Raw genomic sequence first — 26,165 nt, 5'->3', positions numbered from 1 at the left:
CACAATAACCGGAGGATGTCAGCTTCCTCTCTGCAGTTCACCGGTGATCAGCTGTCGGTAGGATAACAATTCAGTTTCATTTGTACAGCCTCAAATTGCAATAAAAACAATCTCAGGGCATTTTGCACTGAAACACTGCAAATCCCTTGTGAGGAAGCACTTGGCGACTGAGAGGACAAACACGCTAATGATCCGCCGGGACGGTGGAAATACTGAAGTTGCTTTGACAGCGATGTGTTTTCAGCGATAGTTCGCTTCTTCAAGGGTCTTTGGAGGTTTCACTTGGCTCCCTTCTTTCTTCTATGAGGTGGGAATCGTCAAACTGACTTGTAAAGATGTGTAATTTTAATAATGTCATGTTTGTTGATTATAGTTTTTTTACCAGTAATTAGTGTATACCGTTTTATTCGTCCCGCATACAGCACCTGGTGTTGTTCCACAATAGGAGTCTGATGCCAGTAAACAAAGCTGCGCTGTTGGGTGCTGCTTGTAATGATTTGAATACCTTATCAGGTACAACGCAGCTGCATTACTTTGAAGAACAATGCCTTTCACGCGTGGTTTTGAGTTTGCTTGTTCTGGATGTGTCCAACAGGTGTGTCACAGATCCCAAACAGTGATAGTCCAGGAGGAAAACAATCCTACAATAGAGCCATCATCTACAAGTCCTGTTCTAGTTTAACATTTTGCTAGAAGTTATGTGTTGCTTTGTGAATGATGTTCTCATGAACTAAAGTTATGTCACTAAGAGGATATTCGTACTTCAGCTGTATTAAAACTGTAATTGGAACTATATTATTCAAGGAACTGAGCTGTCTTTTGTCCTCACTGAATCACATGCAAGTTGTGCAAACCTGATGGTGGAGGACAAACACACTGTACAAATCTGCCACTGGAAATTACAGCAGCTGTGAAATTCCTGGTAAATTCCTGGTAATTTCCTGTGTAAAAATCAAATCAAAGCTGGTCTCCAAAAACAGATTTGGAGGCTTAGTTTGACAGGTTTTCTGCTCAGACTTAACTCAATTAAAAGCTCCTTTAACACAAGGAGCCTGAATTGGAAGGGTTCAACACTCAAGTGTTCAAAAGTAAAGGGACACTTGCTTACTAATTGTTTGGGCAGCTGAGTTGTTTTAATGTTGGACAAAAAAAGAGTTCACATCAGAGTTGATTGAGAGTGGAGTTATTTGTCAATGGGACTAAATAGGCAAGTAGAGCTGTTTGATGCTGAAAAGAAAATGATCTCTCAATGGTTGTTGGATTGTTCTATCAACAGATTAACACGTTAGAAAAGCAAGTGCACAGGAACAAAAAAAATGTGCAACTCAATACTTTTTTGTTTTGAGTTGGCACACAAATGTGCAAAGGAGTATCAGAACTCCAGCATTTAACTCAGTTACCATAATGTCTGTGAGTGCTATGGTGATTATTTTTGTTTTGTTTTTTTTTTCCCCTTTTTTCCAAAGTCTGCACCAGAGATGGCGTCCATGTCATCCCCCCTGAAGTTTGACTGTCTGCACAGACTTTGTGCTAAACCGCTGCAATGCTACCAGCACCAGCCACTAGTGTCATGTCTGGTTGGTCTGTACGGCTGCTCCTGGAAACGCTCTGAGAGGAGCTACAATCAGCGAGGAGACTGCTGCTGCAACAAGGTCAGGCAAACCTCCATCATCCAAAAAACACCAGTGTGTTGTGTTCAGGAACCATTTCCTACCATATGTTAGAGAACAAAGTAAGCAGTAAAACAGTTTATTTGGTTTTGAGTATTTTAATGTGTTGTGTATGTGAACCTTTCACAAATCTCAACAGTCTAACCTGGTTGATTGTTACCAGGATATGCACATCATGCAAGTTACAAAAATGCTCGTTATTGTTTAAACCAATCAATAAGCAAAAAAACTAATGAATCAATGTCATACAACACATAATCAATGGAAAACTATGAAACATATCAGTAAAGCAGGTAATTACTGTATCTCATTGTTGTAAGTTTGTATTGTATTGTTTTGTTCCCTCAGCTACTGTGTTTGAGTCTTTAACTGTTAAATTGTTTTTTTAATTAAAAGTGAACATAGTACAAACGGTTTTCAGACAAGGCAGGACATCAGTAAAAGCTCATATTGCTTCATTATTGAAATGATGCTGTAGTGAATGGCACATGACCTTGTGGTTCCTGTTTAATTTGTCTGTCTTCATGGAGGTCAAGGATCATCTCCATAGCAACAAGCTCATAAATCGAGTAGACGTGTGTTAAAGGTCAGTGTAATAAACATTTCGTGTTTTGCCTCCCTGACAGTTGGAAGGTGCCAGTTTTGCTCTGCTCGTGGCAACTTTCTGGTTAACACTGGTGTTTCTCTATTTCTGGGAGCAGGCAAAGAATGACTACAATGACTTTGACTGGTGGGTTGTGTAATACTTGCACAGTTGCTTGTAATTGTGTGCAATCACTGCATTTACACTAAGCAGTACTCTGGCCATGGCTCACCTAACCATCTCCTAATGTTCTCCACAGTATCTTATCCTTCCTGTGCTGTAATACCACCTGGCCTCAGACTTGCTTTTTGGTAATTTGGCTGAATATGTCAGTTTAGAAATGCCAACAAAACACTTAAGGTCTTAAAACAAGTGCCATCACTTTTTTCTAGCCCTCCCTCTTTCTCTTACTGAGCTGGCATCCTACATTCATTTGTCCCAAATGTTGCTCCACCTATTTTTTCCCACAATAGCAGAGACACAATGTGGGATTAGGATTTCATGAAATGTGTGTTTTTTAATTTACTTGCTGTTAAAGGCCTTTGTCACAGTTGGTATTGTGTCTTAGTGGTGTATTTTGTAACCATAAGCCTGGAGCTCTTGGGATCACTAAAGTAGCCTGATGAAATACCTGGATTTCACACTGTATATCTTCTTGGTTTATTGTGGCTTTGTGGTATTTTCACTGTAGTCGTGCACGGTTGATCACTAACAGTCATTCTGTCCTGCCCCGCATTTCTGACATCGCTCTCTGGGTGTGAAGGTTTAACTTTGGGAATATGGGCTTCTGGTTTCCCTGGTCTGTGGTGCTGCTGGTCATCATTGCAGCCTTCTTCACCTACATCACTGTGCTCACGGTGAGACCCAAACACAAACCCAAGGGTTCATATTTGTTTAATATGTTACCACCCTGCTGTGGTCTGCTGGACTTGTACTGGTTCCACACAGACAGGTTTGGGGAAAACCACTGATTCCAAAGAAACCACCGCCTTAAGATGCTCCCATTTGAAGACACTTAATATCGGCACAAAATATTTCAATGTACTGTCACATCTTTATTACATTGCTGATCTCAGTTCCTTTTTATTGAACATCTACTGCTGCTAGTCATTTTGTGTGATTGGCAGCTAGTTTATACTGAAGTAGTTTAACTCACATCTGTCTGAAATTGATCATTTCCATGTATTAGCCTGTGTGATTACTCCTGATGCTGCATCATTTATCAGATTGAACTTGTCTTTGTCTTGTCCTATTCCTCTGTGCAGCTGCTGGCTGTGTGTTTGTTGTCAGAGGGCCAGAAGCTTTATTTACACTGGGGTCACAAGGTAAGTCTGCTCTTTGTCTCTCAGGTTGAATGTTGACTGGTCGGTCAATATATTTACTGATGATTTCCAAAGTATTGTGTTATTAAGAGATTAAAGCAGCTTTTGAATGGTTTGTCCTCTTTCCCAGACTGGGTCTGAATTAGGAAATGATCTGGTTCAGTTAATGGTGTGACAGCATACAGGAATTCACAGCAATGAGGCCCAAAAGCTGCACTTATCAAACAAAAACTTAAAAAACAGTGTGGCGTGTGAAGAGACTAGTACAGGCCCATAAATTTTAATGGATCAACTTTAATGATATCGAAGAGCTATAGCTCTATCTGAAAAGCTTATCAGTTCAGAGTTGTATAAGATTAGAGTTGTCTCTTTGATCAGCTAATCTAAACTAAAGATGAAAATTTCCCAGCTCAGGGGTTAGTGTCAGCATGTTGACCTGTTTTCTTGAATACAGCCCAAATGATCCAATGTCCTAGGCAGAGATGTTGGCGGTTCAGCAGCACTTCAGCATCAATAATCTCATAACAGATAATATGTGGATGTTGTTAGTATTTAAACATATAAACATCAATGTATTTAACTGCAGATATGAAAGTGTTATTTTGTCATATTTATAGGATTTGATACAAAGGATAACTGGGGTATTTGTGAATGGATGATGTGTTTTCTTTGCCCCTTGCTGTCAGGTTGGGATCCTGGTGAGTCTGACTTTCTCCATTGTGGCCACTGCCGTTTTGTCTAAACTGTGGGGTGAAGAATGGACAACTTTAATTCTTTCATTTCAGGTGACTCTTTCTGTTCTATCAGCCCTCTATTGCTCTCTCTGTGGTTTTCATTCCTGATGTCAGATCTTGTTTTGTGTCCTGACCAGATAACGGCGCCTTACCTGCATGTGGGCGGAGTCTTACTAATGACAGTGCTTGCTTGGCCAGTAGCTTTGCATTTCTTTCACATGAACAGCAGAGGTGAGGTTCAGAGTTTGACACCTAGTTGATTTAAAAAGTGCGATGGTGTCATGAATGAACACTCAGCACACTGCAGAAACTTTGGATCTTACGTTTTTATTTCAGATTCAAGGTTTAGTTTATTCTTCCATAAAGAATTTAAATGTACAGCTTTACTCACTGTCACCCTGAGAGTTAGATTAACTCTCAGGGTGATTAGATTTGCAGTGCTCCATCACTTCCCTCAGTCAGCTCCAGTTTATCCAGTTGTTCTCATTTGAAATGCAAAATCCTGCAATTAAAGGATCCCGTTGTATTAGCTGTCCAAAAATACCTGACAGTTTGAAAAATAGAGCTCTAGAAATTGGAAAATCTAGGACAACTCTAAAACCGATCTGTGAGAGAGGCAGGGGAAGCTCTGAACTTATCACATATGGTATTTACCTCAGAATAAAGGTTGGCAAGCTTAACTTAAAAATGCTCCTTGAACTTGCATAAGACCATGTGTGGTACAAATTGAGTCTGTATGAGCGTAGCCTGTTCCCATTGTTCCTCTGTTGGACCCAACTCCAAAACTGTTTCCAATATGAATTTTAAAATATCCATTACTGACCTTTTTGATTAATTTCCTAAGATGCTTTTAGTCAAACCTCTTTAATCTTTGTGTCTGTGTGTTTTCAGTAAGGCGTGGCCTGATCATGGGGGTGTTTCTGACCTTTCTGTTTGCTGTCTACTTGGTGCCCCTCGGTTTATATTCTCCTTGTATCAAAAATGAGGGGACCCTGGGCCCTGCTCCAACCCTCATTGGCCACAGAGGAGCACCCATGGTGGGTAGGAACCAACAATCTAGCAGGATAGTTAATACATTATTTAAAATCATAATAGTAAACAGCCTTGGTCAGACTTTCTTTTGTAATTCTTTTTTACAGGTTTACTGAAGGTTTGTTTTACTTGTCTGCCGAATGGACTGTAGTCCCATGATCAGAATGAGGAAAATAAAGTTTTGACTTTTTTTTTTTCTTTTTTTTTTTTTTTTTTTCTAGAAATTAAAGTGACCTGCCAGACCTGTGAAAATTATATATTCATTTTTTTTTTATTTCATTGGATTTTAAAGTCTGGCTAAAAGACAAAGTCCCACCAGTTTAAACCAAAATTTTTTTTTCTTGGATAGTGTGTGGGCCTGGTCGAGAGAGAGTTTATTCCTATAGAGAGCAGGAACACTGGCAACACAGCTTACATTCTTCATGTCCCAGTTGTTTTGGGCCCAAGGAGAACATCTCTGTAAGAACGTATTGATGGCCTGTTTGTTGCCTCTGTGTAAAACTATTTGCAGCTTGCTCCAGAAAACACACTGATGTCGTTTAAGAAGGCGGTGGAAGCTGGAAGTCACGGTCTTGAAACCGATGTCACTATTAGGTCAGTTATCAACTAGCAAACATACATATATGGAACATTATCAGAATGTGTAGAGCTCTGGAGGCTGGAGAGGAAGGAGTGATGTGAGGAAATAAATTAAATTTGTGTGTTGGGGTGAGACCAGCTCTTTAAATATTAATTCTCAAATTGAACAATCTTTTCTAATTTGAGTTAATTATTGCACTGTAAATCTTAATAACATTCTTAAGATTTTCTGCCTGACCACACCAGTTAGTACTTGTCCTGTCATTGTTGTAGTTTTGATGGGGTTCCCTTCCTGATGCACGACCGCACCCTGCGACGGACCACCAACATCAAGGAGGTTTTCCCTAATCGGACTAACGCTCCAGCTGCCATGTTTACCTGGACTGAACTGAAGAGCCTGAATGCTGGGGCCTGGTTCCTCTCTGTGAGTCACACAAGCTTAGTTACACACAAATATGCAGCAGTGCTTTTTTTTTTTTTTTTTTTAATAGTGTTTTATAGTGAGAATGTTAGTATCCCAGCATTACAGAGGTTAGAAAATGTAAAAACTTTATATATCAACAAAAGAATTTATGTAATTTTTCAAATGGAAACTATTGGTTGTTATCACATGGATAAACACAGTGGCAGCTCTGTGTACAGCTCTGTGACCCATGGCAGGTAAACAGCTGGAACGAAGCAAATTCCTCGGCATAACAGTTGTGCCACAACATAATCAACTGGCAGATGTCACGTCACAACCTGTCATGTCACAGCATTAATTAGATATTGATGGTCGTCTCTCCTAGCACAATCCGTTTGGAACAGCTGGCTCTCTGGGAGCGGAGGACCGACAGCAGGCAGAAAACCAGTCCGTCTGCAGCCTGCAGACCTTCCTCCAACTGGCAGCTAAGACAGAAAAACTGGTGATCTTTGACCTTTACCGGCCACCCAAAGGTCACCCATACAGAGATACCTGGATCCACCGCACACTGGAGGTCGTCAAAAACGAGTCCTCCATCAACTCCTCTCAGGTGAGCCAGACTGGCTATTACAGCGCAGCCTCTTTATTCAAGCCACTTATAATTTTCCACCAGATGAACCTCATAGGTTACATAAGCTAACTACTAAGTAGTTATTTAAAAAATACATAAAGGAATAGTTACTTGGTTCCACTACTTGAAGGTAATATCACTCAATTTTTGAGTTTTACATTGCACTGGCTCTTTAGCTGCAAAAGGTAGCTAATAAGGGCAGTTAGCAAATAATGGACAATAATGTGACATCCTCAATGGTACTCACTGTGTTCATGGGTGGGGGGCCCTCTATGACTAGGTGCTATGGCTGCCATCAGATCTGAGGACCCTGGTGCAGGAAATGGATCCTGAGCTGCAGCAAACGTCAGGAAGTCAGCTCCCTCTGGAGGAGCTCAAGATTAACCACATCGTCAAACTAAACCTGCACTATAGCTCCATGTCCAAGGAGCTCATCAGGTCTGTGTGCATGCGATCGAGTGAGCTTGAAGGATACTCCTGGCATTTACTTGCTGTAATGGAAAAATGAGTTTCAATGATTTATTGTTACTGATTATAATTTTTGTTTCTTACTGTATTCTTGGTTTCACAGGTTTTCATTTACAGGTTGATTCAGAGTTCACCAAGGTTCATGTTTTTCATAATCATATCTGATGTTTATGTTCTTCTTGATCTATTATAGTCTTACACTAAGGGACACAGTGTTCTCAATAACAATAAGGAAGTGCAGACTTAATTATCTGAATGATGATTTGCATTTACTTGGCATGTCTCTATACAGTGGGTACGGAAAGTATTCAGACCCCTTTTAAATTTTTCACTCTTTGTGTCATTGCAGCCATTTGCCAAAATCAAAAAAGTTCATTTTATTTCTCATTAAGCCTCAGTGCAAGACACATGAAAGCCCGCATAGAGATTGCCAAAAAACACATGAAGGACTCCCAGACCATGAGAAATAAGATTCTCTGGTCTGATGAGACCAAGATTGAACTTTTTGGCGTTAATTCTAAGCGGTATGTGTGGAGAAAACCAGGCACTGCTCATCACCTGCCCAATACAATCCCTACAGTGAAACATGGTGGTGGGAGCATCATGTTGTGGGGGTGTTTTTCAGCTGCAGGGACAGGATGACTGGTTGCAATTGAAGGAAAGATGAATGCAGCCAAGTACAGAGATATCCTGGAAGAAAACCTCTTCCAGAGTGCTCAGGACCTCAGACTGGGCCGAAGGTTCACCTTTCAACAGGACAATGACCCTAAGCACACAGCTAAAATAACAAAGGAGTGGCTTCGGAACAACTCTGTGACCGTTCTTGACTGGCCCAGCCAGAGCCCTGACCTAAACCCAATTGAGCATCTCTGGAGAGACCTGAAAATGGCTGTCCACCAACGTTCACCATCCAACCTGACAGAACTGGAGAGGATCTGCAAGGAAGAATGGCAGAGGATCCCCAAATCCAGGTGTGAAAAACTTTTTGCATCACTCCCAAGAAGACTCATGGCTATACTAGCTCAAAAGGGTGCTTCTACTCAATACTGAGCACAGGGTCTGAATACTTATGACCATGTGATATTTCAGTTTTCTTTTTTATTAAATTTGCAAAAATTTCTACATTTCTGGTTTTTTCTGTCAAGATGGGGTGCTGAGTGTACATTAATGAGAAATAAAATGAACTTTTTTGATTTTGGCAAATGGCTGCAATGACACAAAGAGTGAAAAATTTAAAGGGGTCTGAATACTTTCTGTACCCACTGTAAGTAGCAGCCTCAGCCTAATAGGAGCTGAGCAACTGGGGTGGACTGATCGATTGCGTTCTGTTGTGGTTTGCTCCTTTCTTGCAAGAAATATATTCTGAAAAAGACAATCTGTCTGCACTCTCTTTATTGCTCATCCAACGGGTTTTGCCACAACAGTTGCACAACATGACTTTCTGCTCTTGTGTGCAGTGAACGTGCTGCAGTGAACATCACCACCAACCTGTATGTGATCAGTCAGCCGTGGCTTTACTCTCTGGCCTGGTGTACAGGAGTCCATTCTGTCACCACTAATGCCCCTCAACTCCTCAGCACCATGAGCTCCCCTCTCTTCCTCATGGTAAGACTTGACTTCTGCTACAAGCCACACTCAGAATGTATCAGCAGGTCACAACAAAATTTGGCAGAAACGGTGCACTGTGCTTTCACAAGGATTTTTTTCCCTCAGCATTTGTCTAAAAGGATGCTCCAAACTCATACAGTCCAGAGGAGTTTTGTCTGCATAAATAATAAACCTATTCACACCAATCTATATGTTCTTTAAAAATAATCACAATTATTTTTCTTTGGAGAATCACCTTAATGTGGTGAAAGGGTTTCATATGCCCCAGTGTGAGTTATGATACGGTTGCTTCCATGCAAGCACAAGTACCTTTAGGGGACCGACCTGTCTGCTGTTTGTGCTTATGCAACATACCACAACCTGAGCTTATATCCTTTCATGTGTGTCTGTCAGAGTCCAGATGAGTTTAACTTGATGTGGATTCTCACTGATTTGCTGTCCCTCATGCTGATCCTCATCATCTTCGTCTTTCACTGGTAAATCTCACACTCAGTTAAAAGCAATGACCATGAATAGAAATGTAACTAAGTAATTTTGTACTATATTGTTGTATATATGTTACATGAGTGTTTCTGTTGATACTTTTATGTAGGTGGAGAAAGCAAAGACTGGTATTCCACTTGGAGAACATCACACTGAACGATGGCACCTACAGCCAGTTCAAAACAGGTATGTTACTGTAAGGAGATGTGATTATCATGGACACACACTCCATCTGCAGTTCAAACTAATACAGTCTGATAGAACAGTGCTAGATTAAGTCCTCCTTCCGTTAGGCTTTTATTTGAACTGTTTTAGAGAAGTGCTGATTTAACAAACTACAGTTTGTGATATCCAGTACTCTTATGCTGCTAAAATCAAACTATATTTTATTAACCCATGCCTTTCTGAATCTGATCTTCCCTTTTAGGGAGGAGTGATATATGGTCAATCTCTGCAGCCAACTCCCGAGCAGATACCACACCTGACCAACTGACTGAACACTAACATTTGCTTCTGAGAAGAGGTGACCAGGCAACACTGAGCCATATACTGCCAATCTGTTAAGTTTCAGTAAACTGCACAGAAACACACACTTTGTTTAGTAAACCAAAACCAATGAAACACTTAACTTTGTTGGCTGTTCAATCAACATCAGGCTCAGGTGGTTTAAGATGTTTGGAATGTAGCATGAGTGTTTTATATTTATGGGCTGTACACATTGACTTTGACAACTGATAGCACCTTACGGTTTGGTCCCTGATAGTCGTAAATTGCTTAAGAGTAAGAATAAATACGTTAATTGATTGGATTACTTAATAGTATAACACTTTCACATTGATTTATTCATTGTGTAAATGGTGGTCAAAGGACTGATCAGGCCGTTTCCACTTATAACACAGGAGGCATGAATACATCAGGCTTAAAACCCAGTTTATTATGACAAATGTACAAGATCAAATTCATAAGAAATAACAGTGAAGTTAACAAAAATGTAAGGAGACAAAACACCAACAACCAGTCTACTAGGATCTATACACAGTGGACAGGGTGTCTTTCCTCCCAGATTCAATATGAGGTAAATAGGAAACTCTGTTAACACTTCAGTCATTGGCACCAACTTCCTCCTTTAACCCCAGTGCAGCCTTTATTTCATTCCTCTTTCCTTAGTCTCTATTCCAATGCAGGTCTTGCTACTGGTTATTTCATAACCATGAGATACATATTAATACATTCTCCTTATCTCTGTGGAGAATATAAAACAGGGTTACATACAACATACAGACATCCACATTCCTGTACTCTGACTCCACCCACCAGAACACACACTTCTATTACATCTGAAAAATTGGATTTGCTATATTCTGTTCAACTAATCTAAAAGCTAAACTTTCTAAATATTGTGTATAGAAGCCTGTTGTGTGCACTTCAAGCAGCACATATAGGTTTTGTCTTGGAAGTCATAATTTGGCCACAGCCAGTATCAAAACGGTATGATAAATAGTGGTTTATCCTCTGTGAAGACCATGCTGAATCTAATTTACAAAATATCTTACAAACTGGCTTCATTTCCTCTCGTTAATCAGATTCAGCCATCGTAATTATTCTCTATGATAACTTCCCATTCTCCCCGAGCCTTTCGTAGGTCAGCGCGCTTACCTATGCAGTTTCACTGCGATTGAGACATCCTGCGGCATCTACCTCAAGTCTTTCAGCACGGATCCAACAGGTCAGGACATAACAGATATCCTTAAAACATGCCAATGTTATCTGGTTTGGTTATAAAAAAAAAAAAAAAAAGTTGCGCCAATATTACTTCCCTACAAAAGAAAATTATTAGAAACTCATGCAATCCCAAAAGAATTGCCCAATATATTTTTCCATGATTAAAAAAATGCCTCTAAATATATTACAGCAAAAACTACAGATATACAGAAACTGGTTCCAGCAGAGGTCAGTGAAGTCATTGGTTTGTTTTTTTGTTTTTTTTTCTTTTTCATCTATTCCCCCATCCAAAAACTGCATTGTCATGCTTCAAAACAAATTATTTCACTGAGATGCTTAATTTTCACAATATTGATCTGGGTTAAGGTCACCGCAACCCAAATGTCAACGTAAGATTAAGAAACGATGTGATGGGATTTTGTATGCAGGGAGCTCTGGGGGAGTAGAGTTAAAAACAGAAATCAACAGAAAAGAGGGGAGTTTTGGACTGAGTGTTATTTCAGTTCATAAAAGTCATAAGTCTGCAGGTTTTTGAACCCTCTATGAAAGACAATGTACAAAGAAAATAAGACACTTTACATTTTGCTTAAAGAGACAACAACAAACATTTAGATATACAAAAAAATAACATTAAAAAAACAAAATCAAAAAGTTTAATAAATGTAATAAGAGGAAGATAGATTTCAAAATTAGAAGGGACAAGATAGTTTTATACTTATGTTTCCCCAAACAGTCTAAAAACTGGGCTTTGACCACTGATACTGATGGCATCAAACAGTTAAAATAATTATATAATATGTATACAATATACAAAAGCTACTCTATCATTCAACAAAAAACTTCAAGGGGAAGGCTGAGGATTGGCGGCTTGTTGCTTACATATATACATTCGCACCTTTAAATGATGCAAAGGGTTGAAGATATATGTGTGACACTGTAATAGCTAAGGTAGAAAACTGGGGGGGGGGGGGGATTTTTCCCATCTTCAACACCAGCACACACCAATATCTGACCTGCAATGTCACCGCAAGGGGTGTGTGAAGTGTTAGCTTATCAAATGTGTGACCCAAGTGTAAATAATCAACTCTCCTTCCCTGTTAAAACAGAATAAATAGTCTCATCTAAAAAGTTTACAAAATTCAGCATTTGTAAGATTTGTTTTCTGGCAGAGTTAAATGAGAAGGTTGATGCAACTCTCCCACCGGCCTGTTAAATGTAACACTCGCTACAACAGCTTGTTAGTTTAGCACAAAGACTGCAAGTAAGGGGGAAAACAAAATCTGGCTGTGTCCAAAGACACAAAATACACCTACGTCTCTAAAGCTTTTGGACTAACATTACTTCTTCTCTGCTAATGGCAATATTCAGCAAATCAGTCTTTGTGTTAAGCTAAGCTAACCAACTGCTTATTAACAACATATTTAACAGATGTGAGAGGAATATTAGAACTTCAAATCACTTTATGGAATGAATAATTTACTTTTTAAAGAGTTCCAATCATGTTGCATTCAAATGAACAATCAATTTTCAGCTAGTGTCTATACAATAAAAGATTTCAGTGCCAAGTATCCCCAACATGTAGATGGGTATCAGAGTAAAATCTGTAGAAATCTTGGGTGTGATGATTAAAACAGGACAATGTGACAGGAGAAATGAGCAACACGTTTGGAGAGGAAGGAGGTGGTTTGGCAGTGGAGCTGGGCAATGTAGGAGGTTTGCAGGTAAACTGATTATCACCAAACATAATATGACACTTGATAAGTTGGTGCCCTTATTCATTATTGTACAATCCCACAGGGACAGCAACAGCCTGGTGACAGAGATCCAGCTCTTACTGTAGCGGAGATTGCTGAGAATCAAGCTCCAGATGACACAAGTAAAAAGTGTTGATGGAGGAGGGAATAATGAGATTTTTACAATTGTTCGTTATTGCAGACGTAATCCACTAGGTCTGTGACTCCTAACAGGTCATCTTCTTCGTCGTCCTGTGCTGCCATCTCCTGGCCAACCAACCCATTTGGTGCTATTGCAGAGGCTGGTGTGCTGCTGATGTTTTTGGCCTCCAGATGTGGTATGAGGCCTGGAGCAGCAGGCTGGTTGATGAGGCCCTCAAGAGACTTTATTGGACTCTGTCCGTTGGTGCGTGGCAGCTCCACCAGGGTGCAGTCTAATGGGTTTGTTCCCTTTGACTCCTCTTCTGCTTTCTTATCCTTCAGTTTCTCCTCCTCTTCATCGTCATCATCCGAGTCGATGCGGTTCACCCGTTTACGGATGGGACGATCCTCCTCTGATGATTCATCAGAGTCATCATCCGAGTCATCCTCTTCAGATGCCCTCCTGCGTTTTAGGGCGAGCCGTCTGTGCCGCTGTTGTGAGTCTTCCTCTGAGGAGTCGGCTCTCCTTTTTACCCTCCGTTCCCTCGATGACTCCTCAGAGTCTCTGGAGAAACTCGCTGGAAAAAAACGAAGACGCGATTTAGCTTTCCACAGTTATGTTAATATCACCTTGACATACTAAGTATAATTTATGCTAATATTTATCGAAACAACTACAGCTGTGAGATAAAAACTTCCTTCATTTCTCAGATTTGAATTTCACTTTTATGACAGAAAATGCAATCTTGTGTTTCCTCAGGAGTCGAGGGAGCAAGGACAACAAAAGTCATGATCTTGGGACATGGTCAGTTCTGGACATGTAGTGTGTGTTTCGGACTAACCGTCGCTGTCTGAGCTGTCCTGGCGACGTCTGGGTTTTGTTTTAGCCCGGTTGGTTTCGGCTTGAGAGCCTTCAGACTCCGATGTCTCACAGTAGTTCACCTGCTTCTTCTGACTCCGTCGAGACCGCCGTCGACTCATATCAAGATCGCTGTCGCTGAACTCACTAGAGCCTTCAGTCACTGAACACACAGACAAAACAATGATTTATAAATATAATAATATTCTGCCCTCACTGGGGCATTGAATTATCAAAGCATACTTACATCATAACACAGATATTTGAAAGATATGTTTAATATTCTGAAACTTTAAAAAGCCAAGATTTTGTAGTCACTTGAATTTTGCAAATTAGGCCTGTGTGTAAACTAATACAGTTTAATCTATTACCTATTTCATCTTCATCGTCCTCATCCGTCTCGTCTTCTTCATCATCTGAGTACCCTCTTGGTCTTCGTCTCTTTCTGGAGCTTCGTCGTTGTTGTGGTGGCTTCCTGTTCCGTGACGAAGTATGATTCCTGCCACTGCTGTTGCTGCCAAAGTCGCTGTTGTTAGATTCCGCCTCCGTTTCAACTTCTGAGTCATTGTCTGATGCCACGAAATCTTCAGAGCTGCAGCCAGTCATGGGAGAGAAAAAAAAAAAAAAAAAAACGTAAAGAAGCATAAATCTTTGAACGTCTTTCCCTACAGTGAAGTGTAGTTGTCTATTTTTACCTTTCACTGAGGCGAAACTCTTCCTCACTTTCTTCTTCATCTACTGTGCTGTCACTGTCCAGGTCATTGAGTCGTCTCCGTTTTTTCCTACGCTGGCCAGCACTGATTCGTGGAGGACGGCCATTCTCCTTGCCCTCCTCTCCTTGAAGGATGGTGGACATATCCTTTCCTCTATGGCCTGTGATGTTGGCCATGTCTTTGCCCCTACCAGCCCCTGTACACAATTCAGACCACTCATTAAAACTTTAAATATCAGAACATTTTCTCACATCTTATCAAAATAGTTTTAACATTTTGAGAAATTTTATCTTATTATCTTCTGCCTCAGAGATGAGAAGACTGACACTATTAATCTCAATAGTGTCACCAGGAAGACAGGAACCAGGGAATCAGCCTGGCTCTGTTTTTTAAACAACAATCACCTACCAGCACCTGTAAAACTCACTAATCAACACATTACATCTTGTTTGATTAAAAAGTCTACAAAAACAGTGGCTGTATGAGATTATAAGTAAACAAGTGACTTTCCCAAAAAGTACACTCCTGCTTTAAACTATTTAGATTTAACTCATTTTTATTAGTGTTAGAGCTCTGCCTTCCTACCTCCACCCTCTGCTTCTTTGATGTCTTCCTCAATCGCCTCCTCGATCGCCTCATCAAATTCATCAAATCTGTAAAAAATTAACAGCAAAGACCAAAAAATTTCATGAGTAGCTCTGCACCTCTCTCATTTCCTGCAGACAGATTTTAAGTATTACTAAATTTCTGTACTAGCTTTACCAAAATCGGACCATAAGCCACTCTGCCAACTGTTACTATAACAGCTGAATCACTCCAGGGTGCTTCTCAGTGGGGGGAAAAAAAAACTTAAATAATCACAGAGTAATAACACAATTCATTAAACTGATTAGATCTGACAGCAGACAGGGCACAAACAACTCCTACTGGAGGAAGGAATGTGTCTGTTATGGATGTCTGGAAGATTTCTCCTGAATGCCTCAGATGTTAACAGCAATACATTTATTCATTACACTGCTACCCTCATATTACCCTACTCTATGCTGTATTACATGGCAACATTATACTTGTATCACTACTGTATAAATAGATGTAATTACTTTTGTATTTATTATGTCTGCATATTCTTATATAAGCAATACATACTGTACACTATGGCTGCTACTCTTGCACAAATACACAACTCACTTGTACAGTCTGTAGCTTTGGTAACTGAAATAAAGTTATGAGGAGGTGGTCCAGACAAACCATTAAAATCACAAATGGTCAGTCCTGTTAATATTCTTTGCCTTTTATTATATTGGGTATTACTGCTAATGTAAATTTCTACATTGATCAATAAAGTTTTCTTTTGAAAGAACCACTGAATGTTAAATTCCTAAGTCCAATTCTAAACACAGTAATCTTAAAATATTATGAAATATATCTCCATTCACAAACCTGTAACTGATGGTTTTCTTTGCCCTTGTTGACCTTCGACCCCAGCTCTTACTCCGTTTTGCTTCTTTCTTCTCTTTGATTATGATCTCAGGCTTTTCTTCCTCTGCCTCCACCTGTATGTATTGAGAGTCAGTCATTTGTGGTAACTTCAATTCATGTTTGCTCATGAATTCACAACCACACTTTGTACTTACAGAGGGCATGATGATGTTTTCAACACTGATTCCAACATAAATGAGACGCTCTTTCCTGGAGAAGATAATACAAACAGTTGTCATGACAACATTAAGACAGAACTTCATGCCAATGTCAATTAAGTGCTCAAATAATATAACATGCTCTAATGCAAACCAATATATTATTGTGTTCAGAGGTTAAGTACAGCAGCTTTGGAGTCACTATTACAGTTTCTTAAAAAAAAAAACTGCTAACAAACAAATCTTGAACTGAAGCGTAAAAGATCTCACCTTCTCTCTGCCCGTTCTCTCTTTTTCAGAGCAGCATCAAGGTTTTGGAGCTGCTCTTCTAGTTTGTCACAGAGCTGCTTCTACAGAGGTGAAAATTAATCATTAATGCTATGGTCCTTTTTTTTCTTTTTTTTTTTTTTTTATAAAATCTTCAGTTTTTGTACTCTAACTGGTACATACATGTTGACAAGGTGGACAAAACCATTCTCCATCAGGGATAATCATTAGTGGAGGCCTCAGACAGGCTGTGTGGTAGCCGCTGTCACACGAATCACACAGTAAGATCTAAAAGGAAAGTGGGGACAGATGTTAACTGCAGCGCTGGACAGCAACAGCTTTGCTTCTTATAACAGGTCTAATAACACTATACATTTCAGAGAAATACAAAGTCAGAGGAGCTACTGGTTCTTCAAGAGTTTTCCCCACTCTTGATTCCCACTCCAATATTTTCTATTATTGACATCTGACATATTGATCAAAATGGAATCAGTATCAGAATCCTGTAATCTATAATGTAATGTGACATTACATTATAGATCCAAGTCATCAACTGAAAATATTTCAACCTTGTTTACAAGAAATCAAGTTTAAGTTTAAGTTTGGTAGAGCTGGTGGCTCTAAATCCAACAACAGCCACAAGCCTTGGCCATCAGCACTATGGTGAACAGACCTTTAACTTTTTAAATCAGACAACTGGATAGTTTTTCCTGGTAATTTAAACATGAGAGCTTCATGTCAGTCAAAGCCCAAAATTGCTCCTTCTACTTTGCAACCCAAAACACCTTTAATTACTTGATTACAAATGTTGAGCTTAAAGATTGAAACTGTTGAAAACACTGCTTCAGTCCTGCCTTTTCCTACTAAGAAACATTCTAAAAACTACAAAATGCCTGTATGTCTTTATACTTCTCTCTGAGGTTTATGCAATTAATTCCTGCCCCTTTAAAGCATGACAGTTTGGTACCGTTAGGAAATGTGAGGTCCTATGAATACCCACCAGTTCAGGGTGATTTGGAAGACCACAATGTTTGCAGGGGTCATCGTTTGGAGGTAGGTCGTCGTCTGAAGATGTAGAGGAATCCGAGCTTCGCCTCTCTCTGTTTCGATTCCGCCTTTTTCTGCTCCGTTCAACCTTGTAGTCTTCGTCGCTATCATCCTCTTCCTCACTCTCCTCTTCCTCGCTGGATTCCTCGTTGCTGTTTTCATCCTCATCTTCAGAGCCTTTCTTTTTACGGCGGGTTCGAGTGTTGGACCACCGAATCTTCCGCCGCTTTCTCCCCTTGAACAAGCACAACAACAGAGCAGAGTTGTTTAACAGCCATACCAGGGATCAGCAAATTGTTTGTACCCAATTCATTAATTAAGTTCTTGGGCCCATTTGCATCGGTTCATTTCAAGAGAAGTTCGACTTAAGACTTGAAACTTGCTCTATGGAATGCATCATAATCAAATTTAACTCCACACTGGTTTTTGTTCCAGTTAAGAGTCCTTCAGGTATAACAAACTAGTAGCTGACTGTATTTAAAACCTTGAGAATGAGAGGGTAAAACATGGTTTTCAGGAGTGGAATCGTAATTACAAGTTATGAATTTGACGTGCTATGACAAGTGAAGCATTAAATTTTGTGCATCCACTGAACCATTTCCATTTTGGAAATTTAAAACAATAATATAAATGCTGCAAAAAGTAAGCTACAGTGGCATGACCTTTAATGGAAGGTGTAGACAGACTAATTTAAGGGGCAGAAAAACCATGACATGGTCCCTTAACATATAGTGCCTGCGTTGATTAAAAATGCAGTCTTACCTTGGGTTTGGGCCCAAGACCCTCCTGATCTGCCTTTTTTTCTCTTGGTTTCTTTTGGACAACCTTCACCTCTTCTTCCTCCTCTTCCTCCTCCTCTACCTTCTCATCTTTGTCCTTCTCACGCTTCTCAGCTGGTGGTGCAGCCTGCAGCTTCTCTGTCTTCTTATCGTTTATATCCACTGCCTTTGGTGTCGGTCTTGAGATCCTTGGTGACCTTCGAAGAGATCTCCCTGTGTTCGTATCAGACTCTGAATCCCCTTGTCTCTCCTCTCTCTGAAGTTCAGCTTTCCTTCTGTGGGCTGGGGGCTTGATTTTTCTACGAACACCCTCCTCCTGCCTATCTGCTGGGGCTTTAGTACCATTTGCCACATCCTTTGTTATTGTTGCTGAATCCTCTTTTCCGGTTTTGCTTTTATTTTCCTCATCGGTGGACTTATCAGCACTCAGTTCTTTGCATGGGAGTCCCTGTTTTTCTGTTTCAGTTGAGGTTTTAGCATCAGGTTCTTTGCTCACATTTTGGTGATCAGATTCCCCCACTTTGGTGGAGGTTTCACTTTCTTTATGAGCAGGTTTCTCCTCCTTTGTCTCTTCGTTTTTTGAGACCTTATTCGTTGTGGAATCCTCTTTATGGTCTTTGTCTTGACACAGATCCATCTCACTGTCTTTTGTAACTTTTTCATTGTCTGTGTCACTGACTTTGTCAGTGTCTTTTTTACTTTCTGATGAAGGATGCTTTACCTCTGTACTTTCAAGCTGTTCTTCACTCACCTTTTCCTCTTTGTAGTGTTTTTTATCAGTTTCTTCACAGATGTTGGCCTTCTCAACAGAACTGAATTGTTCATCTTTCTTTTCAGATGTTTTTAGTGTTATCCTGTGTGCATCCTCTCGTGGCTTTGTTAGATCCACTTTAATGGCCACTGCCTCTACCTCAATAGGCATAGGCGCAGTGTCACTTATCTTGGTGACATTATGTATCATGCTGTCTTCACAGTTGGCAGCTTTTACAGTCTCTTCAATCTTTTCTGTCTTAGTCTTTTCAGTATTAGTCTCAGAGGCTGTACTGTTCCCTGGCATCATCTCTACCTCTTTGATGTTATGGTGCGTCTCAGCAGGTTTACATGATTCTGACTGGTTTGCCGTTTCAGTAACAAGAGACTCCACAGTCTCCTTAACGTCAAAGGTTTCCTCTGATTTCTCATTGATTAATGATTTGTTTTCATTTTCAGTGACAGTAGAACTCGGTGTGACATCCTGGGGCTCTGCATTTTCACCAACTTTTAATATTTCTGACTTTTTAAGGCCAGAGTCATCAGCTGTCTTAAGAGGATCTTTGTCTGCAGATTGCGTCTCAGTCGCTTCAGTAAGACCCAATTTCTCTTCTTGTACCAAGTTATTTGATTTCTCTTTATTAGTCTCAGATGTTGCCATTTCTTTAGCAGCTGTATCACTTACTTCTGTTTGCTTAATGTGTGATGTGTTTTCTGTCCTCTCTGATGTCTTAGTTTCTTCAGCTTGACTTGATTCTGATGCCTCCATGTCTACAGAAGGTGGTTTTTCCTCTGAATCATTCGCTTCTGTTTCTTTTAGTTTGACTTCTGCATTTGAATGGAGGTTATCTGACTCTGTTGTTAGTGATTTATCAGTTTCCTTTGACGTGACTGTCTTGTCTACAGTACAAGACTCTTGTCTATCTGATGGTTGCTCTTTAAAATTTTCATGATTGGAAGATTTCTCGAGTGCATTATTTACATCTTTAGGTGAAGGTGGTGACTCTGCTTTTGGTGGTGGGAAAGACTCGTGTGCTTCCTTTTTTTCTGTTTCTGCAGTGTTTTCTATCGCTGCCTGCACCTCCGTATTTTTCTTGTCCAAGTCTGCCTGGTGTGAAGTGACTGCCTCTGGGACCTTCTCTGCACTGCCAGTTTCATCTTCATCTTTTTTGCCCTCCTTGTCTGTGGATGGTGAGTCACTTTCTGTAACTTTTACAGATTTAACTCCGGCTGTTTCAGATGTCTGCTCTTTATAGTCGCTGGCGTCTTTCAGTGATTCACTCAAATCACTAGGGAGATCTTTCTCTGATGCAGTGTGAATTTCACCATTTACATGATCATTTACACTCTCTGCTTTCTTTGTCTGTTCAGGAGACACATCAGCTTTAGGAGCCTCCTTGACCTGAGAAACGGATGGATTTTGCACCATAATCCCACTACTTTTTTCAAAGTCTTCACTAAACTTCATTCCTCTTTTTTTCAAAGGGATTTTGGCCTGCTGGTCATTCTTCAAAGCTTGTTGCATCTCGTCTGTACTGTTCCTCTTGGCCTCCTCTAATTTTTCTATTTTTAGTGATATGCTTGGAGTTTCAGAGGCAGGTTCACTTGTTGCTGTGCTTGATTTTGTGGCTGATACCTCCACTGGCTCTTCTTTGATGTTCTGGGCTTTTGTAGTGACACTTTCTGAACTGAGTTCTGTTTCAGTTTTGTTTTCAGTGATGCCATTTAGTGCTGATTTGCCCTCAGAGGTTTCTGATTTCAAGTTGTTTTTTGTTGTTACTTTTTCATTGCTCTCCGTCTTTGGTGAGAGTGGGCCGGCAGCCCTTTTGTACTCCATGTTGTCTTCATCCGATGTATTGTCAGACTTTTTAACTTTATCTGTAATATAAATATAAAATAGAAGATCAGTTGACTGTTTGAAATGGTACAGGTGACCAAGGGTGGGAGTCTAGGGGAACTGCACTATTTTATTTCTCAGTGACAATACCTCATTCTGAATACATTTAAAAACAAAAGACTCATGCACTGTAATCCAAACCATTTACTCATGACTTAATGCCAATATTTAACACAATTAAACTCATTGGTCCTAATCAAAGGTGCTTTCTTTTGCTAAAAATAGCAAAATAGCAATAGCATTCTCAAAAAGAGCTTAAAGCTTTCTAGGTCATAATTCTATGGTCTCACACAGCAGTCAGTATCAAAAGCGCCTGATATTAATATCCTCCGACTGTTTCAAAATGTTCTTGCATGACAATAATGAACTGCAACATGCAATTAAACACACTGCAATGTTTGAGTTACGTGATGAACACGTAAACATTGTATACTGGATTAAGTCTCATTCTGCTCTTGAGAAACCTGGATATGCTCCCTGGAGCACTCCAATAGAAACCAGGATACTATAGTATGTAAATGCACTTGCTGTGTTTACATGTGCATATGCCTCAAGGGAAAAAAAAAACAAAAAAAAAAACCTGCACTGTTTTTTAGAAGTAAAAACAGCAAAAAAAAAAAAAAAAAAGTCATCAATACAATCTGTTTAAAAGTCTGATCTTTACCATCTTCTGTGTCTGTTTTATCCTCTTCACCCTCAGGTTTAGTTTCCTTTTTTTGCTCTTCCCTTTTCAACAGCTCAGGGTCAATTTGTGTCTTCAGAAGAGCCACAACCTCAGCCAACTCATTTCTATCTCTAAAGGGAGAAAAGTGTAGATGAATATAACCGCTCCATTTACAGATTAAATAATAGTTTGTTTCAGTTCATTTCCTAGTGCCAAAACAACAAGTTCTGTTTGTCTGTTTACCTGACAATGCACTTCCACGATGACCCGTCTAAGTCATCTTGCTCCTCCACATAAACACGCACATTGTCATCTTGGTCCAGTTGAAACCAATACATCTGTCCATCTTTGTCCCGGCCAATTGGCTGCAGACGCATTTTATCTGGGTCCTCCTCATTGATGGCAGTTTTGAATTTCACATTTTCATCAAATTGACACTCACACAAATACTAAGGGGAAAAAAGAAAGGCATAGCATGTTTTATAATACCACAAAAGCTATCACAAGATGTACTGCACATAATTATCTTTTTCATTACAGATAAAATGCACCATACTTGCATTTAAGTAGAAAGAAAATTAGAAATTATTTTTGTTGCTAATAAAAAAAAAAAAAAAAAAAAAAGCTATTTTGTGGCAAAGCAAGTGCCAAAGGTGTGTCAAGATGTGAACCTGAGTAGGATTTAATTTTACTGTCAAAAACATTTAATCTGGAGTCTAGAGAATGAACACACATCCCTTTAGACTTATTTTTACTGGTATGTTCAATTTCTACCAGCATAAACTATTCTGCACCATATCAAACCCATAATTGTTTTGAGACCTGGCTGCTCACATTTGAAACTACTACTAAATACTAAGTGCTGGTTAGTTTTCGAAACAGTTATTTGTGGTTATGCATAAAAATGACAAAAAAATGCAGTGGTGCAGGTCTTTTATTAAACTAGTACAAAACATTCTAAAGTACAGTTGTCTTGGAAAATAAATCAATCACCCAGCCCAAGGTGCAATTACAGGGACGGTGTGCTTCTTCTGAAGTGCTTGTTGGATAGTCTCATAGCTTCAGAAACCCCCTTCACCCGCATATATGACATCAGACTTAGGCAGGTCTGTGTCCAAAACATTTCTTTAACATTTTGAAACACGCAATCCAACACTCACTTCACACTGTAAGCTGGAATTTAACTTCTCCTAAGCTCTCTTGTTTCATTCCTTCCATCACATTTCATGTGAACAAATGTGCCACGCCGTAGGTATTTCCAGGAGATACATATTTAAACAACACTGCATTTTGCAGCTCTATGTGAGAGCAGCTTTTCACTGCACCTTCCAGCACAGGAACAACTATAAACATGTGACTAGTTCTGATAGAGCATAGCCCAACTTTTACATTAACAACAGTTAATCTGTTGTACTGAAGTTTCCTTGAAAGCCATGACAGTGACTGAGTATGCAAAATACTATGCCCCTTAAACTGATGCAGTTTAACTACATCCAAGTCACTCCCTGGTCCGATCATTCACAACCCCCTACACAGACATTCAACTGTACCAGCACACTTACTATCTATCAACACATCAGCACCTATACTCAGCCTAATAAACTGAATGGCATAAAAATATAAGAATCCGATGCCATTATTAAAGCAAGAACAATAAAAGTGTGCTTACTTTAAGTATCCCCGTTTTGCACTCCATTGTCATCTCTTTGTATCCTTTTTCTTCGAGTTCCCATGCCCATGTTGTGTTGAACTCTTGGCATACCTGCAAGAGAAATCAGATATATAGACGTAAAGAATTTCAACATTTCTGTTAATATAAATTTCTTTTCATCCCCTTGGTGAAGTGTTGTTAGACCACCTCATACGGACTAAAATGTGTATTGTGTTTGGACTGAAAATATTAAGTTCAAACCAGAGACATTCATATGATTCTGTGTTACATTAACTTACATCTTCATCACTTCAACAAAAAAGTGTAAATGAGATAGAAAAACTAGGTGAGACAATATCAAACACAGACCGACACATCAGAATTGGCCCTAAAATCCTGTATTAGTATTGTAACAGTTAAGTCTGACCTGAACAAATGTGGTGACAAAACACCATGAAGTACTACCTCAACAATTACTAAAGTAAAATCAACACCTCTTTGATAGCTTCAGCCAAAGCTGAATATTACAGACCCCAAAATTATTTAGGATTTTCTCTTTATGTTTTATGGAGAAACTATTTTGATAGTCAAATAACTATAAACAATTAGCTGTTTCTAACATCTTTGTCACACATGATAAATGTTTATCTTCAGATTTACAGTGCTTACATAAAAACAAAAACTGCAAATTACCTTTACTAGGTATTTCTCCCATCTGTCTGCCGACACAGACTTGCCGATCTTCCTCAGCAACTTGACGTGAAGATCAACCAGCAGCTTTGGGACTGAGGAAACAACAGACAAAGTGGTTTAAACATGTAAAACATGACATGACAACTGTCTTTGCAAGAAGCATAGAGTACACGTAGAGATGCTGAAAATGAGTCCTACTTCAAATGTTAATACACAGTTTGGCTTTTATTTGGGAAAAAAGACATGTAAAATTTGAAATGCACACAGTATGTTTCATAGTAGACTGAGGGCTACTGTGGATCCTTGTCTTGCCATAGAAGCCAATCTCTTGTCAGTTTCAGCTCTTTTACTGCATGAGATTTGGATCTAGATTTGCTGATATCTAGTGGAATCCATTCTTCCTTTGGCACTGTGGAGCAGGTGGTTAGCAATGGTGCCTGATGCCAAGAGGGTTTTTGGGTTTTAATGTGTCAGTCGACCACAGCCTTTCTACATGCAGTTCTATCTGTGCCTGTGTAGTTTCTCTCCAGCTTTCTCCCGCAGTCCAAAGACAGGCTGGTTGGATTATTTGGCATGAACATTTGTCTGTCTCTGTGTCAGCCATGTGACTATCAATGAATATTTGTTTATAAAAGCAAATTTTTATTTTTTTTTAAAGGAAAATGTAATTACACTGCTTCAGGAAACTTAATATGTAAAGTTGCACAAATTAACACAACTGTAGTGCCCACTTTATGAAACATTTATGCCATATGTGAGAAAACACAAAAAAGGTAATTTCAATTATGTGTCTCCAACCAGTCCACAGAGGTCTAAAAAACCCACTACACCTAGATTTGTCAAGTCCGGATCGCGTTAGCACACAGTAGCTAAAGATAACAATACAGTTTCATATTTATAAAACCTGCAAATTTGAGGCCAACTTCAGCGTTGTCATTAAGAGCACGTTAATCTGAACCAAGCATTTGTGAACATGAAGTGAAAACTGTTGACACTCGCCTGCGCAAAGCTGATTTAAAAAACAGTCAAGTCAACCATAGTAAACAGCACAAACGGAAATAGAGCGACTTCATTCCTGTTTACTGAAACGTCAAAGAAAATTAGCCACTGGACTATACACGCTAGGAAATGTGTGAAAATACTACGAGTACACATTTGAGAGTAAATTAACGCATAGCGACACCATAATTATATATAATTCATCAGCAGAAACGCGTTTCCATGAGCCCATAACATTTATTTTGAAATCTTCCGGATCCCCTCGCTATTTCCGGCAACTTTACATGAGCTGAGCGAAACAGAACATGACAAAATGTTTTAACTGCAAATAAAAGTGCACGATGTCGAGCCTGCCTGACACAATGACACCTTCACCGAAGAATAATCAAAACCCGCTGTGTGTTGCATGAACTATAGACACCTTTTCTGCCTCACAAACACTATTATCACCGCACATTTGTGCCTGTGTTGTGTTACGAGTAACGTTACAGCGACAGATAAAGGCAGCTTGGAAAAAATTAAGCCCAATTCAAAAGCTAAAAAGTGCGAAAAAGCCTCGATTATTTCGGTGGGTTCGCACTTCCAAAATCATTAAATTATGCACAGACGCGTTTTCCACTTCGAACGGCAGCTCCAAAAGGCAGTGAACTTATATTTAAGTAAACAAGACGATTAGAAAACCACACAATAACACACAACTAGCTAACATAGCTGCTAGCCTCTTAGCACGGTACCATTATCATTAATGCAACGGTGAAGTCTCCTCCTCCCCGTCACAAGCTGCGGGTTTGTCTGCCCTACCTGAGGATGTGTCCTGCAGATATCTCTCCAGCTGAGGGAAGGTGAGCTCCGGTAAGTCCAACAACGCTCCGTACCGCTCCAGGAAAGAGCAAATCACAGCGTAATTTGGGCACAAACCGGGGGAAGAACTCGCCGTTGCCGCCGAAGCAGCCATCTTTTCCACACTAACGTCAAGCCCGCCGGAATCAAATAAACTATTTCCGTTAACAAAATAAAACACCGTTTTAAGTCTCAGGTCGGTGATTTTTTTTTCTTTTTTATCGGAAAAATATTCATCAAATTGCCCAAACTGAACTTTT

The 26,165-nt window shown here is 39.7% G+C and overlaps 2 protein-coding genes across 3 annotated transcripts; one reads left to right on the top strand and one right to left on the bottom strand.

Annotated features, from left to right (window-relative positions):
• LOC113142651 (glycerophosphodiester phosphodiesterase domain-containing protein 5-like) lies at nt 1–12,200 on the top strand. Of its 2 annotated transcripts, none has more exons than XM_026327744.1 (16): nt 1–57; nt 1,467–1,652; nt 2,297–2,400; nt 3,017–3,110; nt 3,519–3,578; nt 4,262–4,360; nt 4,447–4,540; nt 5,201–5,346; nt 5,853–5,935; nt 6,194–6,344; nt 6,709–6,933; nt 7,235–7,392; nt 8,880–9,027; nt 9,424–9,506; nt 9,623–9,699; nt 9,941–12,200. In XM_026327744.1, exons 1-16 carry the CDS (start codon nt 16–18, stop codon nt 10,015–10,017), a joined length of 1,827 nt encoding a protein of 608 aa, XP_026183529.1. In that variant the 5' UTR covers nt 1–15; the 3' UTR covers nt 10,018–12,200. The 2 variants fall into 2 exon arrangements, with proteins under 2 accessions (XP_026183529.1, XP_026183530.1); XM_026327745.1 differs by having other exon boundaries at nt 9–307.
• rsf1b.1 (remodeling and spacing factor 1b, tandem duplicate 1) lies at nt 10,423–26,035 on the bottom strand. The gene is made up of 16 exons (XM_026327743.2): nt 25,867–26,035; nt 24,067–24,158; nt 23,392–23,484; nt 21,966–22,171; nt 21,723–21,853; nt 18,395–21,039; nt 17,586–17,867; nt 16,769–16,873; nt 16,589–16,668; nt 16,316–16,370; nt 16,122–16,234; nt 15,267–15,334; nt 14,664–14,877; nt 14,340–14,560; nt 13,952–14,131; nt 10,423–13,687 (listed from the first exon to the last, which is right to left on the bottom strand). The coding sequence occupies exons 1-16, from the start codon at nt 26,018–26,020 to the stop codon at nt 13,149–13,151; spliced, it is 5,178 nt and encodes a 1,725-aa protein (XP_026183528.1). The 5' UTR covers nt 26,021–26,035; the 3' UTR covers nt 10,423–13,148.
• Nucleotides 26,036–26,165: the final 130 nt, after the last annotated feature.

Source organism: Mastacembelus armatus, chromosome 14 (assembly GCF_900324485.2).
Source record: "Mastacembelus armatus chromosome 14, fMasArm1.2, whole genome shotgun sequence".
NCBI lineage: Eukaryota > Metazoa > Chordata > Actinopteri > Synbranchiformes > Mastacembelidae > Mastacembelus > Mastacembelus armatus.
This window is presented reverse-complemented; position numbering and strand designations above follow the sequence as displayed.

What these genes read in the sequence shown, in the direction of transcription:
- LOC113142651 (XM_026327744.1), top strand. Translation starts at nt 16, where the DNA reads ATGTCAGCTTCCTCTCTGCAGTTCACCGGTGATCAGCTGTCG. An exon ending in GCCACAGAGGAGCACCCATG is followed by an intron (nt 5,347 to 5,852) that starts GTGGGTAGGAAC and finishes AACTATTTGCAG; the next exon opens with CTTGCTCCAGAAAACACACT. An exon ending in CTGGGGCCTGGTTCCTCTCT is followed by an intron (nt 6,345 to 6,708) that starts GTGAGTCACACA and finishes CGTCTCTCCTAG; the next exon opens with CACAATCCGTTTGGAACAGC.
- rsf1b.1 (XM_026327743.2), bottom strand. Translation starts at nt 26,020, where the DNA reads ATGGCTGCTTCGGCGGCAACGGCGAGTTCTTCCCCCGGTTTGTGCCCA. An exon ending in GCAAAACGGGGATACTTAAA is followed by an intron (nt 22,172 to 23,391) that starts GTAAGCACACTT and finishes TTTTCCCCTTAG; the next exon opens with TATTTGTGTGAGTGTCAATT. An exon ending in CAAAGAAGCAGAGGGTGGAG is followed by an intron (nt 14,878 to 15,266) that starts GTAGGAAGGCAG and finishes AATTGTGTACAG; the next exon opens with GGGCTGGTAGGGGCAAAGAC.